At 33.5% G+C, this 20,316-nt stretch overlaps 1 protein-coding gene across 2 annotated transcripts in view; it reads right to left on the bottom strand.

The window, feature by feature from the left end:
- Zmym2 (zinc finger MYM-type containing 2) overlaps positions 1-20,316 on the bottom strand; it is an 88,190-nt gene that overhangs the window by 9,563 nt on the left and 58,311 nt on the right. For both annotated transcript variants that reach the window (XM_077795232.1, XM_026394909.2), the window contains 10 exons: positions 17,507-17,679; positions 14,502-14,667; positions 13,866-13,900; positions 8,502-8,631; positions 7,707-7,822; positions 6,910-7,081; positions 4,828-4,953; positions 3,913-4,007; positions 2,349-2,517; positions 2,019-2,170 (listed from right to left, as the gene is read on the bottom strand). In XM_077795232.1, the coding sequence (XP_077651358.1) occupies positions 2,019-2,170; positions 2,349-2,517; positions 3,913-4,007; positions 4,828-4,953; positions 6,910-7,081; positions 7,707-7,822; positions 8,502-8,631; positions 13,866-13,900; positions 14,502-14,667; positions 17,507-17,679 (1,334 nt within the window). The remainder of the gene's footprint in view (positions 1-2,018; positions 2,171-2,348; positions 2,518-3,912; positions 4,008-4,827; positions 4,954-6,909; positions 7,082-7,706; positions 7,823-8,501; positions 8,632-13,865; positions 13,901-14,501; positions 14,668-17,506; positions 17,680-20,316) is intronic.

Below are 20,316 nucleotides of genomic sequence, written 5' to 3'. Positions count from 1 at the left end.
CTGAGCAAACTATAGCTCTAGCTTCACTGGGCCAAATTCCAGCAACTACCTATTTTTGTTTTTGTTTTAAAAGCTGTGAGCTAAGATTTTATAAATGTCTATAAATGATTTTATTTAAAGCAGTTGTCTAAATAGCTATATAATATCCTAGAGCTTTGCTTGTTGGTCTATAAAGTCAAAACTATTTATGATCTTTCCCTTTAAAAAAAAATTACTGGGCTGGGGTTGTGGTTCTGTTGGTAGAGTGCTTGCCTGGCACATGTGAGGCACTGGATTCGACCCTCAGCACCACATAAAAAATAAAATAAAGGCATTGTGTCCATCTACTAGACAAAAATATTTTTTAAAAAATTGCTGATTCCTGAGTTGGCCTATTCAAGAAACAAAAAGCACAAATTATCAATACTAGAAATGAAAATATGGTCACATTTTATATTTAAATATAAAACCAGCCTCAGCAACTTAGCGAGGACCTAAGCAACTTAGCAAGGCCCTGTCTCAAAATAAAAAAGGGTTGGGTATGTGGCTCAGTGGTTAAGCACCCCTAGGTTCAATCCCTGGTATTAAAAACAAACAAGCAAAAATCTACATATGGCATCATATTTAATGGTGAAAGACCAAAGACTTCCCTCTCAAGATTAGAAACAAGACAAAGGATTCAGCTCTCACCACTTCCTTTCAACAATGTTCTACAGGAGGTGGGAAAGAGGTTATCTTTAATAGTATAATAAGGCAAAAAAAAAAAAAAAGAAAGAAAATGCATATTAGAAATAATGGCTGGGGCTATAACTCTGTTGGTAGAGTGTTTGCCTCACATACACAAGGCCATGGGTTCAATCCCCAGCAACACACACACATTAAAAAAAAAAAAAAGAAAGAAAGAAACAAAGGGAAATAAAACCATGTTTATTCATAGACAACATGAATGGGTATATAGGAAATTCTCAGGAAAAAGAAAATCACCTACTAGAACTAATAGTAAAATGGTACAGAATACAAAATGAATATATAATAATCAACTGTATCTCTAACATGTGAGTAATGCCAGAACTTGAATAACAAAAAGTATCTGCATGAAGAGAGAGCAACTAGATGACAAAACACAGGGCTGGGGTAGGCAGAGAAACCCCCATTTTGACCTCTGGGCTAAACCTGTAGTATTTGTTCAGAGCTGGAGGTCATTATTTCAAGCTGATCTTTGTGTTTACTGTGGGAAACAGACTCAGATTCATAGATGTGGATAGTTTACTTCAAACCCCTAAAAGATTGCCTCTTTTTACGATATATTCCCAAAGAATTAGTAATCAGGAACATATCATGAAACAGACCTTTTATACACAGACCTAAGACAATTTTTTGTACACATATAGATCAGCATGGGTCTATAGCCAGAATTATGTGAATTCACTTATTTGTAAAAGAAATAAAGTCATCATAATTATCACCTATACACTGTGGCAAATATACAACTTTGTGACCAGTGGTTAAAGATGCATCAGTTTAAGCCTATCCACACCCTATTTTTTTCATTAATTCTTTTTGGTACACAGTCCTGGAGAACTTGAAAAGTTTTAGGAATATATATATATACTGTGTTAGAATACAAACATAAAAGTAGATAGAAAAGTCCTTTATAATATCTTGGTATTTCCAAATAAAAAATTTCTTTTTCATCCTTTCCTGTGCTAGGGATCAAACTCAAGGTCTCATGCATGCTAGGCAAGTGCTATGCCCCTAAACTAAATCCCTACCTTTTTAAAATTTTTTTTAAAATTTAAGTTACCAAGACTGGCTCAGCCTCTCAAGTAGCTCACTTAAATGCTTATCTTTCTTGGTAAGCCAATAAAAAAGTTAACAGAAAACTATCCTTAACATGGCAAATGTGGACTTTAGGCTCCATTATTTCATGACTTTACATAAGACATCTCTCAATATTCTGGAAGCACATTTTCTCTCCAAAAACTACAATAACTTTCCTTATAAATGTTACATTTAAAAGGAGCCAACAAATTACTAACCTCCTGTATTCCAAGGCAGAGATAATAGATGCTGTCAGGTGCATAATTCTCTCCATTTGGTCGTCGGATCTCATTGACAAAATGAGCTAACCCATAGTTAAGCTCAGCTGTAGTATGAGACAGTAGATCTTCTTTTAACTTTACTGATTTAGCTAAAAAGAAATAAAAGTCAATAACTGTTATTAATTAAGTCTCACATAAGGCTAAGAAACTTCCTGAAAATGATTTACTCTTTAAAAAAATGCATTTTAGAATTGTTTTGAAATACTTTTTTTTTAATGAAATCAAAAGTTCAAATAGGACTTAGCAAAAATAAAATCAAACACTTACAAGATTTCAGCTCATCTAATACTAGAAGATCTTCATCAAGTTGCCTAGTTTTGACCCAGTGTTTCCAAGCATTCACACCATATGTGTATTTGAAAGGAAAGCTGCATTCTGAATTATCAGAACTATCGTCATGAGACTGGTATCCTGATACAGCTTTTCTCTTGGCTCCCTATTAGGAAGTAAAACACATGGCAAATGTGGACTTAGGCTCCATTATTTCATGACTTTACATAAGCCATCTCTCAACAAAGGCAAATAAAAAAAAAAAAACATATTTATTTGCTTTAGAATTGGCTGAAATTCCTGAATCCGACAATAGATAGAATTCCATTTCAAGAAAGGTAACTAAGAATGTCATATTTCTAAACAAATCACTTTGTACAACAAAATCAAATAAAATATCCATATGGCCAAATGATTCTAAGTATTAACTGAAGAACTTTTCAACAACTCCCCCTTATAGGGAAGGACCATTCAACTTCTTTTCACCTTTTTCCTGTTATTAGGAATTAAATCCAGGGCCTCATGCATACTAAGCAAGTGTTCTGTCACTAAGCTACATTACCAGTTCCCTCCTTTTCTTTTTCTTTCTTTTTTTTTTTTTTTTAAATATTGGGGATTATACTCAGGTACACTGCCTATGAGCCACATCCCCAACCCTATTTTGTATTTTATTGAGAGACAGGGTCTCATTGAGTTGCTAAGTGCCTGGCTGTTTTGAGGCTGGCTTTGAACTCTAAATCCTTCTGCCTCAGCCTCCCAAAGCCACTGTGTGTGCCACTGCGCCCAGCAACTTTTCACTTTTTGATGACAGTTTGCAATACAAAGTTCTTCATTTTACTTCAGTCCAATTTAATTTTTTGTCTTTTCTTTCTTGTACTTTTGGTATAGATGCCTGCTACAAAGTCACAAAAACTTAGACCTGTGTTTTTTTCTTCTAAGAGTTTTATATTTTTAGTTATTGTGCATGGGGTCATATAAGAGTTCACCTACACCCTAAAATAAACAACTCCTTTTTCAGTTTTTTCTCTTTTGTGGGAAATTTGTGAAAGCTATCTTTGTTACAGTGTTCTTTGATCTTGCCTTATGTTGTAAATCAGAAACTTGTTGATACGAACAATTACCATGTACATTAGTTTACATTACATGAAGAATCAAGTGTCCAGCATGTCTTTCTCTGTGTTGGCATGCTTAAAAGGGACCACATACCAAAAAAACCTGACACTCGTCCTTGTTAATTAATCTCACCAAAAGTAATAGTAAAAAAAGCAGTTCACTAGAAAATAGTCTAAATTGTTCTCAAAGAACTGAATTTACTTTGTTAAGCAACTAGTTTCTATTTTGACCTTATGTCAAAATAAATTTTAAAAGAAAATCTAAATAGTCATAATATTTGCTCTTCTTATATGACATTGACAAACACCACTATTACTTAGAAATAAATTCGTTAGTCTTCAACCTAAAAAACACTCTTATCATATTCTCAAGCACACAAAATGATCACCATATCTTATGTGCCTATACAGACATTAAGTAAATGCAAGAATGATATTAAATTTTGTACCTTTTTTTTAGATCGAGGTCTGGGCTGTTCCTCGTATTCTTCTCCAAAAACAGGTGGTAATAAAAACTCATTTTCCATATCAAGCTCCTCAGCAGCTGACAATTAAATCAGAAAAACTTATTTCAAATGCAAAGCCACAGGTTTCTGTTACATAAACACAGCCAACAAAGAACCTGAGAAGGTGAACAAGCATTCACACATGGAGATAAGCAGAGTTGGGATGGGGAGTAAATGAGCTGCTGTACCTAACATGATCTGTGAGTTGTGATAAACACTGTTCAGACTCCTGAAAAACCATATATATAAAGGATATCAACAGGAATTTTCAAAAATAAGTACAAAATCAGAAAAATTATTACAACCTGAAATTCAATTATAAGATCTAAAAAGTTACAGTATAAATGTTTCAATCTATTAAATCTTCCCCAAAACAATGTTTTATACCCTACTCAATATGTTCATTAGTCATTCATACATTTAGAAAATAAATACTGAAAAATGGAATATATTTCTTTTACAAAAGACCTGAAGTAATTTTCCCCTTATAAGTGAATTTTCAAAAAGTCTTAAGTAGAATGTTATTTGTACTTTTTAAACACATAACTCTATTCTTTGCTCTATCTTCCAGACTTTCTATAATTCCAAAAAAAATTTTTTTATAAAACTCAAAGCAATCACTTTTATATCCGTACAACTCAATTCTATGCATTATTTTGAAAGCTAATTGTTAAGTTTTATTTGGGTAGAAAATAAAAAAGACTGGGGATAGCATAGCTTAGTGGTAGAGGGAAATTTTAGTATCAAAAAAGAAAACATAATTATGAACAATAGGACAATGACGTGAACATTAAAAAAAACAATGATTTCAACTACAGTTATAATCAGTTAATTCAATATTCAAAGTATTTTGAGTACCTCTGGGAAAATCTATCTCAATATCCAAATCTGGTTCATACGGCACATCAGGCATGTTGGACTGTGTCTCTGAGTCAGAGCTTTTAATGAGATCTGAACCAATTATATCACTTTCGATAATTACACCTGTAATTAATCCAGAATTTCATTAGAAATCAAAATAGAAAACTGCAACAGTATCTATTTAATCTGCAAAAGGGAACTCATTTAATTATAAATGCAATACAAGAATACTTAAAAGGAAAAGGCATATAACTATTTTAGCATGTAAAATACTGAAAAAACTAATTTTAACTGCATGAAAACTGTCAATGTGATAAATCTGAGCTGTCCCTTTTCAAAAGTTAATAGGTGTGCTCTGATGGTAAAATAATTCCAATATGTACTGTGAAAAATCTCATCAGAAATAAATTAATGAGGGGTAAATAACTGCAATTTTCAGCTAGGTGTGGTGGCGTACACCTGTAATGCCAGTGGCTTAGGAAACTGAGGCAGGAAATTCAAAGCCAGCCAACAAGGCCCTAAGTACTCCTCGGTTCAATCTTTGGTACAAAAAAATTAAAAAAACAAAACAAAACAAAAAAAGAAATCCTGCAATTTTCAGATACTCTTTTTGAATTCTGACCTAGAAATCTCCATCATTCAATATACGCTTATACACAACTTCTAATGTTTCAATTGCTTGAAGTTTTTGTGCTGTAATCAGTAATGCACAGAAATGTATTGTATCCTGTACATAATACAGTATGATTAATGGTGGAGGACAGAAAGATAAATAGACACATGCACACAAACTGAAAACAAAGGTTTCAAAAATCATTTACCCGCTCTATAAAGGATTCATTGATATTCACCCCCACTTTTTTTTTTTTTTAACTGGGGACTGAACCCAGAGGCACCACTGAATTACATCCCCAGTCACTTTTACTTTTAATTTTGAGAGACTTTCACTGAATTGCTTAGGGCCTCACTAAGTTGCTGAGGCTGGCGCTGAACTTTCGATTGTCTTTCCTCAGCCTTTCAAGTTGCTGGGATTTCAGGTGTGAGCCACTGTACCTGGCTCCATGTCATTAAAAAAAAAAAAAAAAAAAAAAAAAGAATACTGCTAACAACCCACTAAATTAATCTCAACAACAACTTATCACAATGCTTCAAAAACTACTATAATTACAAAATACACTCTACATTTCGATTGTTCTCTAAGGTAAAGGGAATTAGGCATCTCATGATTCAAATAGAATGCTGGGTGTCACCAGAGGGCTAAGGATAGGAATAAACTGTGTTGTTCCAAAAGAACTACATACAATACACTCACATAGAATCATGCTTACCATGTGGCAAGCAGTGTTCTAATAGAAGGTAATCGACTTATCTTAAAATAATGCAAATTATTTTATTAAGAAGAAATTAAAACAAAATTGGGGATGAGAGTTTGTTTCATTTCAAAAGCTTACTGCAGATTAGTTTTATATCTATGCTGCTCTATTAACAATCATGAGTTGGTTCTAATAGTCAAATCCTGTTATAATTAAAACAGGGAGCATAAACCAAGTGCAATATGTCCTTTTAGCAGCTACTTGGTAGGCTGAAGCAAGAAGATTAATTAAGCCCAGGCATTTGAGCCTAAGCTGGGCAACAAAGCAAGACCCTCAACAACTCAAAAGCAAATCAAAAATAAAAACAGGAGCCAGGCCTAGTGGCACGAGGATGGTGAGTTCAAAGCCAGCCTCAGCAATAGTGAGGCACTAAGCAACTCAGTGAGACCCTGTCTCTAAATAAAATACAAAATAGGGCTGGGGATGTGGCTCAGTAGTTGAGTGCCCCAAGTTCAATTCCCAGTACCCACCTCTCCACCCACCGACCACCCCCCCCAAAAAAAAATCCCCAAGAGGATAAAAATTCCTGCATTGGAGATTGGGCTTGGCAGAAGAGGGTACTAAATGTAGATGGATGGTGCTAGATGTAGAATGGATCTCTTAATATAAAAAACTTTCTTGTTATTTTTTCTTTACTCCCATATCAAGTTGAAGTACAGTAAGACACCAAAACCCATGAACCACATATTGACATATTGTAGCTCACTATTGATGTTGGATGCCTCTGTTTTCTCCTCATCTTCATTCATCATATCTGTCATTGTAAGCAACTCAGTATCAAGAGGATCTGAAGAAACTTTGCTTTTTAGCTCCTCAACTGCAGCTGGAATTTTCTCAGTGCTATCCAATGGAGCAGGCAGAAAAACAGGAACGGGCACCTAATTAACCAAAGCATTTAATGTTAACGTTATGAAACATTAAAAGGATCTCCCCTGCCCCCACATTCACTTTGCTACATCATCCATTTTACAATGTCATACTGAATAAAAGCTTTGCAAAAAACACATGTCAAAACTAAGATGTTACTGTAACAGGAAAGCCCAGAATATAAGCATTTACTTTTTGAAATAAAATTTTGGAGAAAATAATTTTTTAGATATTTCTGTCTCCCAGGGGACAGCCAAACTCGTCTGACCAGTGTTTTAAGTATTAAAAGTAATGTGAGGTGAAATATAATATTATTTTATATGAAACTGATGTTCCAGTTTTAAACTTTATGGCTTCACAAATATTCCTTTTGAAAATGAACCCAAATATAAAACATAAATGCACAGAGCAGACAGAGACATTTGCTAAACATAAACATCTCTCTCATGGATGAGTATACATAGATTAAACAAAAAGTAAGATCACCACAAAGATTCAACCAAATCTAATTGTTGAAGAAAGGTAAACATAGTTTAACAGCTTCATTAAGCTAATAATTCCAACTACAATACTTTCCCATCCATGCCTGATGAAATCTCAAAAAAAAAAAAAAAAAGAGCTTAAAATCTGACTTACAGGAACAGGAACTGTAGTAGGAACAGGAATATTCTGGCTGTACATGTGCATAGGTACTGGGATATACACAGGCACGGGAATAGGCACTGGAACGTATTCTGTCTTCCAATTATCATCTAAAAACAATGCACATATGTAAAAAAACAATATTAACTAGGACTTAATCACAGCTGCTCAATGTTAAACTAATTAGACAAAGAAAATTTTAACTATCATCCATTTAAAAGAAATTCCTAGTTTTTATAAGATTGCTTAAAAACAACAAAACAGAAAACAGAAACCATTTTTAGCTTAGAAAAAAAAGAGAAACTATTTTGTTTCATATTTGGTTAAAGAAAGAAAAAAAAAAAAAACTTTAAAAGCAATATAAATCCAGGCACTCTACTAGCCTGTCCCTGCTGTCCCCACCAATTAAACAATTAAAATATAGACTACATAGTAAATTTGATGAAAAAATATATTTTTGATTATTTCATTTCTTTCTGACAGGAAAGAAAGTTATCATTATAGACCATAAAGAGATAACTTCTCAGAAGTAACAACACAATTTTAGCAATCCAAGAAAATTTGTTGTGGTATTTTTTCACTTTTGACATTGTATCAGATTGGTTAGTCATAAATTATTTTAAATGATGCTACATTCAAAGTAATATTCAAAATTAGGTAAGCAAAAATCAAAATAAAACAATGAAATGACCCAAGATTTTCTCTGTAGCCTATCATTTCGGGGCAGGGGGACATCATTCAAGTGAGTTTTGAAGTATAAGGAAGCATATAGGTCAAAATTTAAGTTACCTGTCTGACAAGATTTGGTCTGCATGTGAGGCTTACAGTAAGTAGCTTTTGTCATTGTTAAAGGTTTGCAAAGAACTGCTTTGTTCTTCATCTCTTTGTTTGGTGTTGGAGAAGGGGGTGGTGCTGAACCCTAAATAGAAGCAAAGAGAAACATTTCACTTTTTCCTCTATTTTTCATTACTCCTGAGTTAATGAATATCTGATTTCTACATCCAAAGATGGAACACACAAAAGTCAAGGGGGACAATGAAATTATACTATTCATACTAAGTTCACAAGTTTTAATCTGGGAAGATCAATGCGAATCTAACCTAACAACTGATAAAGTTGTAGGAATTATTAATTCTGTAGGTCTCACTTTCAAATGATATCATCAGCAAGCTTTTAGGAAAATATGAGACGACAACACTATTTGAGGTGCAAAATCATAGCTGTAAACCTATACTGTGAAAATAATTAGATTCTTCAATATATGTTAATAAACGTTCTTACAGTTATAATGGCTGATATTCTAGCTCCTTCTAATTACACAAAAGCTTAATATGATACTAAATTTGAAATGTAAGAAAAACAATGCAAAGAATTACCACAGGAATTGTCAAACTTTAAGTTGTATATTTCCCAAGAACTGCAACGTTAGAAACTACATCTAAAGATCTACCCATAGGGACTAATGGTAAAGTATTCTTCATACCACCTATATTAAGGAGGGAAAGTAAGTACAGAATACTAATGCAGCCAATCCTAATTATTCAGGGTACTTATGTTCTATATAGTTGCCCTGAATGCTGAATTGGTGAATATTAAACTGCTGCTACAAAGAGTAATGCAAGGTTACCAAAGCATATTTTCATCAACTATTCAATACTTAACCTTGCTTAAAGACACTTTAATATGGACTAAGGCATTATCCAACAATAAAATTTTGAATGCAAAGTTTTCACCGTAAGACAGTGTTCAATTTCTAGAGTGAAGCACTTGTGGAACAAATCCCAAAATACTTCAGACACCATCCATGCCTTTTCATCCTACCTTCTATGGTAGGACATACAACTCAGGTTTTCCTCTTGAAGTGTTTTTAACCTCTGTATGTCATTGGGGGTTTGTACTTAAAAGTTGTTCTTGGCATTGGTGCACAATGGCAAAGTTGTACAAAACTGAATTATTTAAAGCCAAGGGTTTTGAAGACTATTTTCAGGTTTGTTTGCCAACAACCTTATAAAAAAACAAGCCAGTCTCATTAGTATTGAAAACTAGTTCTCCCACATAACCCTTATACTGTATAACATTTAGATAGTAGATGTAGTGTACTGATCCGCAGAACCCACCTCATCTTCAAGTTCAATTCTTAACATGCTTCAAACTGAAAAGCTCACGAAGCTGCAACAATGTTATTTGCTATGCTTTTTGTAATGGGTCATTATCTCATATATCCACAAATTTTGTTGCAGTAGGTGTTACTTCAGCTTTTGGAGTGATCGGCAAATTTGTTCTTCCTTTCTCTGGTTGTACTGTTGATTCATTAATACTGAATTCATATCAATTGCATTCTAACTTATGCCTGAATGAGACTTATTATCTAATACACATATTTTCTCCATAACGGACATTACAGCTTTCTTGTATTCAGGGATACTTGATAGCACTTCCACATCATACTTGTGGGCGCTGGGAAATAGCAAAATTACAAACAAAAAGCACCAAAAAAAAATAAAGCACTAATTAAATTGTAAAAAGGACATTTGTGCACAACATGAGAGCTGAAATGGGAAGGCACAGCATTGTCTTGATTTATCTCAACTGGAATACATGTATCAGGTGACTTAAAAATTTTTCTGCAGATGATTCTCAAAGGACACTACATATTAATTTAGGATTACAAGAAAATTCTGCAAAATAGAGAAATTCACAAATACAGAACCACAAATAATGAAGATTGATCATACTTAAAATTTTTTATCTGTGACTTCTTCCAGCCCTCCCACGAAGGTCTTTGTTACTGCGGACTGAACCCAAGGGTGCTTAACCACTGAGCCCTTTTTATTTTTTTGAGACAGAGTCTCACTTAAGCTGCTTGCTTAGGGCCTTGCTAAGTTGTTGAGTTTGGCCTCAAACTCGTGATCCTCCTGAGTCACTGGAATTACAGGCATATACCATCATGCCCCACTGTGAGGGTTTTGGTGTTTTTTTTTTTTTTTAAGGTATGGAAGGATGTGAACCGTTTATATAGCAGGTAGCCTATTAGTTACAAATTAGTTACAAATAATATATATGACCAAGGAGGCTGGCACAAAGATGAACTTATGCCAGATTTATCAAATGTACTAATCAGGTCTAAGAGAGTTCTGCACAAGGAGCTAGTGAACTTGGTGCTAACACTACTGCTGTGGAGACCTGGGGCAAGTCAACCTCCTGTGCCTTGAGCTCTTTGATTTTATACTTGAGAGGAAAAACTTACCAAAAGTATTTACTATATACCAGGCACTGGGTAAACTTTTTCTAACTGAAATAACAGGGAAGTCCCAAATCACAAATGTCCTAGAACTGCTTAATGTTCCACCCTTACCATTCTGCAAATATTACTTCATATCAATGAACTATGCTACCTGATGAAAAAACATAGACTCCAACCTCTCTGTTTTAGAATATATTTTGCTTTACTGCTTGTCAACAAGTGGGGATCTATAGCTACTTATGCTGAATATGGAAGGATCCAAACTAATGATAATTATAATGACAAAATCTACCATCTGTTGAGTACCTGTTATGTGTCAGGAACTATGTAAAACAGCAAAATCTTATTTCATCATTTTAAACACTGCAAGAGGCAGGTCTCTATCACTACCATTTTAAAGATGAGGAAATAGGGGGTTAGGAGTTACATAATCTGTCAAGGGTCACAAAGTTAAAAAGTTCTGAAATTAGAAATCGGATAGATTCATCTGATGTGAAAGCCGATGTTATTAACCACCATACATACTACTACTATGAGGTCTATAACAAAACAGCCACAATGTTCAGTATTAGTATGTGACAAACCTGACGTGGGTACAATTTTCATCTTGATCTTACAAATAAGGAAACATACAACAGTAAAATAACTGGCCGCAAAATTATCTACCTACACTTTGAGGCATATGGGTGCATATTCCAAAGGTTTACAAAGGAAAAATGGAAGGGCACTTAATAATACAAATGCAATAGTCACAATGGCACCCTGACTTTCCTTCCTCTTCAAAAATGCACCCCCCCATCTCTGTCATATAATGCAATTTAAATGCTGTGGGCAGAGAATGATGTTTAACATAGTGCTGGAAGAAATCATTTCTTGGAACCTTGGTCAAAACCTTGCACCTCTGAAACACGGTTAAAGAAGTGCCTAATTGGCTGACTGCACAAAGATAAAAAATAAAAGCTGAGCAAGGTAATCCTAGCAAATGAGGTAGGCTAAAGCAGGAGGATCACATGAAAGTTCAAGGCCAGCCTTGGCAACTCAGTGAAACTGCCTCAAAATAAAAAGGGCTAGGAATGTAGCTCAGTGGTAGAGTACTTGCCTAGCATATGCAAGGCCTTGGGTTCAACCAGCAGGACCATTTAAAAAAGGAGGTGGGGGAGAGGAAAAATAATTTTTATATTCTTTATCAAGGGTGAAAATACCTGGTGTTAACACCAGATAATTCAACTGAATACTTTAAGTTTTTCTGATTCTCTGACTTAAAAATGTTATTTCCACAAGGAGTAGAAAGGGGAAAGCAAAGAGAAAAAAGCACCCTTGCTTTTCTAGGACTACATCCAGTTATTAATATCAAAACAAACACTGAACAGAATGAATGTAAAAACACTGATCTTTCATCTATAGTCATCCTTTAGTATGGTGGAGGGGGCTGATTTCAAATTCCTTATATAAATATAAACTGCTATATTTGTCTAAAACCTAACACATCCTCCCACGTACTTTAAATCATCAAGATGACTTATAATATCAAATACAGTGTAAATGTTATATAAATAATTGTTATACTATTTTGTTTGGGGAATAAGGGAAGGGAAAAAAATATTTGTGCATGTTCAACACAGACACAACCAGCATATGTCTAACTATACAGTGCAAGACAACAGGTAAACAACACTGGAGTACTAGAGAGAGACAAAGTATCTAGGAAATGACAGGAGGCTATAGCACGGTGTGCCTACAACATCATTTCACTCATGTGAATTCAGCAGAATGTCTGGCATATGGCAATTTTGTTTCTTGAAACTTTCTGGAATTCTCCATTATTTTCAATCCTAGTTTGATTGAATCTGCAGATAGGGAACCCAAGGATATAGAAGGTCCATTGTGTATGGTGATTCTCAATCTCTGCTTACATATTGAATCACCTGAACAACTTTTCTAAAATAAGAATTTCTGGGTTGGAAACAAGATATTAGAAGTCCTTGAAAACCTACTAGGTGATTCTTACTATAGCCAGGAACTAAAAACTAAAACCACTCACTCAACTAGTCTTTTTTACCACAACAAGCACTAGCCCAGAGACTAACTGTGATGCCAATTAGTGATGAAGGGCTTCCCTTTGAATAAAGATGCTAGAAATTCCAGTAAACAAAGCATAAAGAGACAGTGCCTCTGTTCTTCAAAGTGTGGCAAAAGCATTACTTTTGCTCTTTAGCAGTCAATACATACAAAAGGCCACTTTCAATTACAAAACTCACGGTAATACCAGAGCAGAATTTGATGCAATACCAAAAAGGGAGAAGGAGAAAAAAAAAAAAAAAAAAAAAAAGACTAAATACAAGATAAAGTGGGGAGGAGGAATAAAAAGACACATGGTATATTTCTCAAATTTTAAAACTCACAGATCCTAACACCAACATAGATCATCAGATCTCTACTTTAAAAATACATTATCTGGTTCAGTCTATCCTTTCAGTCTCACTTTCCATCATTCAATCAAACATCCCCTTCCAAGGTTGACCCCAATGTATAGTTCTGTCAAATACATGTGTGCTGTGCACATTACTATTCCTCCTACTTTTCATACTATCTACCTGAGAATCTCCTATCCATCTGTTTGCAGTCAGCTTATTCATTCTTTGGGAACCATCATCTCACGCATATATTATAAGAACTTCAACCCAAATGCCATTGATATGTCTATCTTCCTCATATGGCAAGAGGCTGGAATTAATTCCACTTCTGTTTCCTAGTATATATGAAAGTCTCTGGTATCAGCTGAATACTTCCAAAGTCTCAACAAAGGAAATAAGAATAGCTTATTATTATAATCACATTACATTGCCCTAATTATTTTTCCCTAACATTATAATGTCACAAACTGAACACTCTATTTAAGCAATACTTACGGTCATTTTGGTTCTGGATGTCTGACAGCCCTGATCTAAAAAATAAACAAACACACAAAAAAACTTTAAAAAGACAAATATCACTTTAGAATTGAAGATGTTACTGAAGAAAATATTTAAAATTAGTTTAAGAATTTAAAATTTAAGTAGAAAGTATAGAAATACAGATTTACTAAGTAGTTAACTCTTTTCTCATTTTTCCACCTCTGAATATAACTGCTTTGGGGAAAATCCTGTTTGTAGATGTAGTTCTTAAATAAAATAAAAAGTAATAGCTTCTAGAGGGATTTTGTTCCATTCAGCCTACCCCAGGCACATATAATTTGATAAACCTGTTTTCATTTAAAGTTACAAAATGCCACGTGGTTGATAGGTGATTTTTTAAAATTTTTGTTATAATTTTATTCAGCTTCTCTCTGGTCCAACTAGGCCCTATTTTTTTCAACTAGCAAGAAATAAACTGTATCTATTAAAATATCACATGGGGTTCCTCCTTCTAGAGAAACCATGGAATTTAAGTTGCTATTAAGCCATCTCCAAAATCAACTATTCATTATCAGTGCTTTAGATTCATTCAACACTAAGAAAATAAACTGATACCAGGATTTTAAAGTTCCCACCTAAATTACTACATACCATAATGTAAGTTTTCAGGTCCTTTCTGAGTTGTCATGTTGGGCTCATTTTGTTGACAATAAAAACGTAACAAGCAGTGTTGATCACAAAAGTGTTTCATTTCCCCACGCCACTGCACTCGCTCCTTAAGAGTTCCTTGAGATTTACAACAGTCACACCTTGCAGCCTTAATTTAAAAAGAAATTACTTCAGATGTTTCGAATCAGAATATTTAAAATACCACACATATAAATTTATCAATGATTATTGTCAAATGTGACAAAATAATATCTGATAAAGAAAAAATATCAAGTCATACCAACAATAAAATTCTCTCTCTCTCTCACACACACACACACACACAAAAAAAAAAAAAAAGGAAAAATTTGAAGTCATTCTCTAACTGATAGTAAAGTCCCTACATATACCATAAGTCAAGACTAGGATTACAAAGATGGATAACATACCAAATTAATACAATCCATTTCATTATTTTTAAATAATTTAGAGGGCCTTAATAATAGATTAGTAAATACTCCTATAATTATATTAATTTGAAATTTTCTAATTAGTTAACAGATTTCCTAGCTTATTTGTATAAGACCAGAGTAATTTTGAAGTAAGCTCTTCTGATGGGAAAATTAAAAATATTAACTTTAAGTATTTTAGTTTTTTAAGTTTAATGAAAATGTAAAAAGTTAACATACTGATTTAATATTAATAACAAGATCTTTATTTTAAAAAACAACTAAATAGTTATCTTTAAACACCCAGCCTGATCTACATCTAGCAATCAGCCCCACATGGTTCACAGTTTAACATAAAAGGCAGGGGAGGAGGACACTGAAATTCATACACAATTACACTTTATAATGCCGAGTCCAATAATCTAGGGACAGATATTTTTACTTTTATTTTATAAATTTCTCTCTAGATTTTGTCCATGTTCATACTTAACAAATATCTTCGTCAATAAATGGACCAAAAGATAAAAGTAATTAATTTCAAATATGGTTCTTTTCATAATTGTTTCTGATCTAGAAATAAACTACTATAAATTTTAAAACTGATCTCCAGTTTAACTAATAACTAAGAAGTTGATAGAGCAACAAATATGAAATATTCTGTAATTCCTAATAATTGTGGCTGTGGCTTTTCATGATTGCTTTAAATAATCTAGAGTTTTATGCTGTGGGTTTTGAAATCTCTTTGTTTCAGATGAAGTTCTAAAATAAATATTTTATTAAAATTCCTAGTCAGGAGGGTTATGGATGTAGGGTCAATGGTAAAGGACTTGTTTAGTATATGTGAGGCACCTAGCTATAAAATAAATAAATACAAACCCCTGTGCTGCTAAATAAACACATATATACAACATACTAAATATTGGAGAGAAAGGTACATTTGTGTACATAAAACTAAGTTTAAGACCCTCAAAGAAACATTTTATTGCACAAATACTACCTACAATAAGAACAAACCACTGGTTTAGACACTTACACAAATGAAAGTGACACAATGTTTGTGACTTTGTCCTCTCTCTATTTCTAAAATTTGAACCTGAACTTTAAGAATTCATTCATTCAGAAGCAGGAGTAAAATAACGAAATAATTTTTTAAAAAAATACACCAAAATTCTCAATCATTTTCTCTGACAAGTTATCTTCCTTTTTATTCATAAAATATCAGTTAATTTGGTTTTAGATATTCAATCATTTTAACACTAATCAACTTTCATAATGTGAACTAAATAGCAATTTTATTGTTTGTTTCTGTAGAGATATCTATCACAATTTTGAAGTCATGGTATCTATCATCACATGCAGCTGCACATGGAGCTTTAGCATTGATATGACTTTCCATGTTATCAACACAGGAAAATTAATAATTTTTTCTTGGTTAATATCTAACCACCCAAGTCCAAATTTATATTCATTTTCTTATATACACACATACACACAAACAAACAAACAAACAAAAAAACAAGAAAAAACTAATATAGTGGGCCAAAGGGGACTTAAAGTCTGACTTTTTAAAAGTAGATTTTCACACAAATTACAGTAAATAATTTTTAATACCAAAGAAAAAAGTTGATTTTCATAACACACATACACAAGAGTTGGGGAATATGATGCTAAATGAAGTTAGCCAATCCCCAAAAACCAAATGCCGAATGTTTTTTCTGATATCAGGAGGCTGATTCATAGTGGGGTTGGGAGAAGGAGCATGGGAGGATTAGAGAAACTCTAGATAGTGCAAAGGGGTGGGAAGGAAAGAGAGGGGGCAAAGGGGTAGGAAAGATGATGGAATGAGATAGACATCATTAGCCTAACTACAAGTATGAAGACACGAATGGTGTGAATATACTTTGTATACACCCAGATATGAAAAAATGTGCTCTATATGTGTAATATGAACTGTAATGCATTCTGTCATATATATCAAATTTTGGTTGTGGCTCAGTGTTAGGGCACTTGCTTAGCATGGATGAGGCACTGGGTTCGATCCTGAAGACTACATAAAAATAAAGTCACAGTGTCCATCTATAACTAAAGTGTGTGTGTGTGTGTGTGTGTGTGTGTGTGATTTATTTATTTATTTATTTATAATGCTATAGCAAGTTATAAAGAACTGAAATGCAAAATAATGTTTTGTTTTGTTTGGCAGGGAAGAGTACTAGGTATTCAACCCAGAGGTGCTTAACCTCTGAGCCATATCCCCCCCAATATGAGACAGGATCTCGCGGAGTTGCTTAGGGCCTCGATAAATTACTGAAGCTGCCTTTGAATTTACAATCCTCCTGCCTCAGCCTCCTAAAATGCTGGATTACAGGCGTGCACCACCACACCCGGCTGAAATGCAAAATAATTTTAATGAAAAGTATCCAGGACTGGGCCTAAAATTTGTAGATTTTAAAAATAAATGTTACTATATTTATAACTACAATATTTATTAAGGTAGTTTGTTAAAAAACTGGGCAAAGTCTGAATTTATTGCCAAAGTAATAAAAATCTAGATTTACTTGCCTTATAGTACCAATCCTGAAATTTTTTACAGCAGTCTTCACTGCAGAAATCTCTCACAACACCATCAAGTTCTTTAGTTGCTCCCTTCTTACACAGCTGAGAACAATAGTTGCAGGTAACACACCTTAATCCTAAACGCCTTGCAAAATCCTGTTTGTATAATAGTTTGCAGCCTGAAAAATATAAGTTTTAAATATTAAAACAAAAAACACATGAAAAGTAGATCATTAGTTTTAGGAAGTGTCTAATAAATTCACATATAAGTCCTTTCTCTCCCAATCAAAACTCTATCAACACCAACCTGTAAAAACTGGAATAGAATATGGAATATTCTATTATTATAATATTCTATTATTCAAAAACATTTAATGTGTTGGTTCAAACAATACTTTAAGATATTAAAATCTAGTAATATCTCAGAACTATTTTTAAAAATTTTTTTTAGTTGTTGATGGATCTTTATTTTATTCATTTATTTTTATGTGGTGCTGAGAATTGAACCAGTGCCTCACACATTCGAAGCAAGTGCTCTATCACTGAGCCACAACCCCAGCCTGGAACTATTTTTATTTGCTCCATTAAATAGAATCTAAGTATCAGAGAAAGCAAAACACAAACAAGCATTTTAGAGAAATGAATAATGCGGAGTGCTAACAGGCTCCAAGTAAATTTACAGACATGTTCAACTAGTTAGGTAAGCATTTTAGTCAAATTTTCTAGCTTACCTGTTACCCTACATCAATCCTTCCAAGAAGTACAAATGGTTTACTGACTTGTCCAGAGAAAATCCTATTATCTATTCTCTTAATGAAATAACTTCTTTTACTTAATGCATAAAAGTATTAAGAATTTTCACAAATCTAATAATTGCCCTATAATATCTGAGGATTAAATGATCTTCCATACTTGTATTCATGACTGTGCTACGTAAGTAGAATGACTTTTTATTCATTTATGTATCTAATGAAATCCTACCCATCCTATAACAACAAGCACAAAGGACACCTCCACAACAAATTGTTCTCAACTTAGTTTTAAATTATCTTTCCTACTTGTGAACATGAATCGCAATTTTTTTTTTGTTTTTTGTCTTTGGGTTTTCTTGTTTGGATTTGGTTTTTTGTCTCTTGTTTTTTATTTTAGGTACTGGGGATTGAACCCAGAGGCATTTAACAACTGAGCCTCATCCACCCCCCACCCCCGCTTTTTTGGATAGGGTCTCACTAAATTCCTCAGAAGCTTGCCAAGTTTCTGAAGCTGGCTTCACCATCCTCCTGCCTCAGCCTCCCAAACTGCTGGGATTGCAGGTGTGCGTCACCACACCTGGCATGAATTATAATTTTTTATGTAATAAATTTTCAATCATTAATGTATTAAGACTTTTCTGTTATTTTTGAATTACTTCGAAGTACTTTTAAAAATTTACCTTCATTTACTTTATCTACTTAGATTTTGGTGGTAATACTAGTTATGTTACTTCTGAGGTTTCAGCAGAAAACTAGGTGGAGTAAGAGAAAGCAAAAAATGGCATTTCACAGGGGGAAAAAACACATCCTTTTTAACTTCTTATTACCCATCTAAAATCTTAAGTCCTTCCAATAGAAAATTATGCTCTTACATGTCAATCATCAGTCTGCTATTCTCTAATAATTTTAGTAAAATACATATGGAATATAAGTTCATTGACGTATGTGAACAATTAGCATCAATGTGTTCAGACCTGTGAACCAGGAAGACTGTTATTGCACAAAACTTAGGTGTAAAAAGAAAAATTTAGAATTATTCTTAATATTTTAGGATTTATCATTTTTCATTATACCTTTATTCTTAAAGAGTAGTAAAACATGGTTGCCTTTAATTCTAGGTGAAATGTACCAATTAAACCTAAATAGAATGCCTTATTTTATATATAGTACCTTCTTACAAACATAAAATATTTAGATGTGAAAAGTATATATAATTGGTGCCACTAGTTGAATGGCCTCATAAATCTTACTGACTTTTGATTCCCTACTGCTAGCATCAAGAATTTTCCAACCTTTCTCTTGCCCCAAACTAGTAATAGAAATCCATAGAATAAGTAGATCTAGAAAAAAAAAAAATCATCACTGGAAAACAATAGGTGAAGATAGAAGATAGGAAAGCTAAAAGCTCAGTGACTTGAGCCAAAGACAGAATAAAAAGTGAAAGCCAGCTTAGAATAAGAATGTGACATTTGAAAAATATATGACAAGAGCACAAAAAACCCACAGCTACAATCCTGGTTCATATCTCTGGAAAGGCAGGTTTAGAGTTCATTTCTATAATCTGCTGCCTGGCACCAGAGCAGCAAAAAGTAAAGAAGAGAAGAAAGGAAATTCTTGAATATGCCTATAACAGAACCCAGAATATCTCCCAGGCAACCCAAATTAAAAACTTAAAATTTCCCCACTGTAATGCTGTTCCTGTAAAAATGTGGATTTTTTTCTCTCAGATTAAGTGTTCCTTATCTGAAATACCTAAGGACCAATTGGGTTTCAGGTTTTAGAGTTTGTTTGTTTTACTATTCTCAGATTTTACTGAGCTTCTCTAATACAAAAATCCAAAATCTGAACTACTCCAAAATCCAAAATTTTAGGAGCATCATGTTGACACTTAAAAAGTTTTGAATTTCAGATTTTCAGATTAGGGATGTTCAACCTATATATTGAAAACCTTTGAAGGCTAGGCAGTTAAAAAAAAAAAAAAAAAAAAAGCCAGGTAGGCACATGAAGCTAATGAACAACTGTTCTAATTCACTTAGAAAACAAACTTTCAGGCCACAATGTATA

The sequence above is a fragment of the Urocitellus parryii genome, chromosome 2 (genome assembly GCF_045843805.1).
Source record: "Urocitellus parryii isolate mUroPar1 chromosome 2, mUroPar1.hap1, whole genome shotgun sequence".
NCBI lineage: Eukaryota > Metazoa > Chordata > Mammalia > Rodentia > Sciuridae > Urocitellus > Urocitellus parryii.
This window is presented reverse-complemented; position numbering and strand designations above follow the sequence as displayed.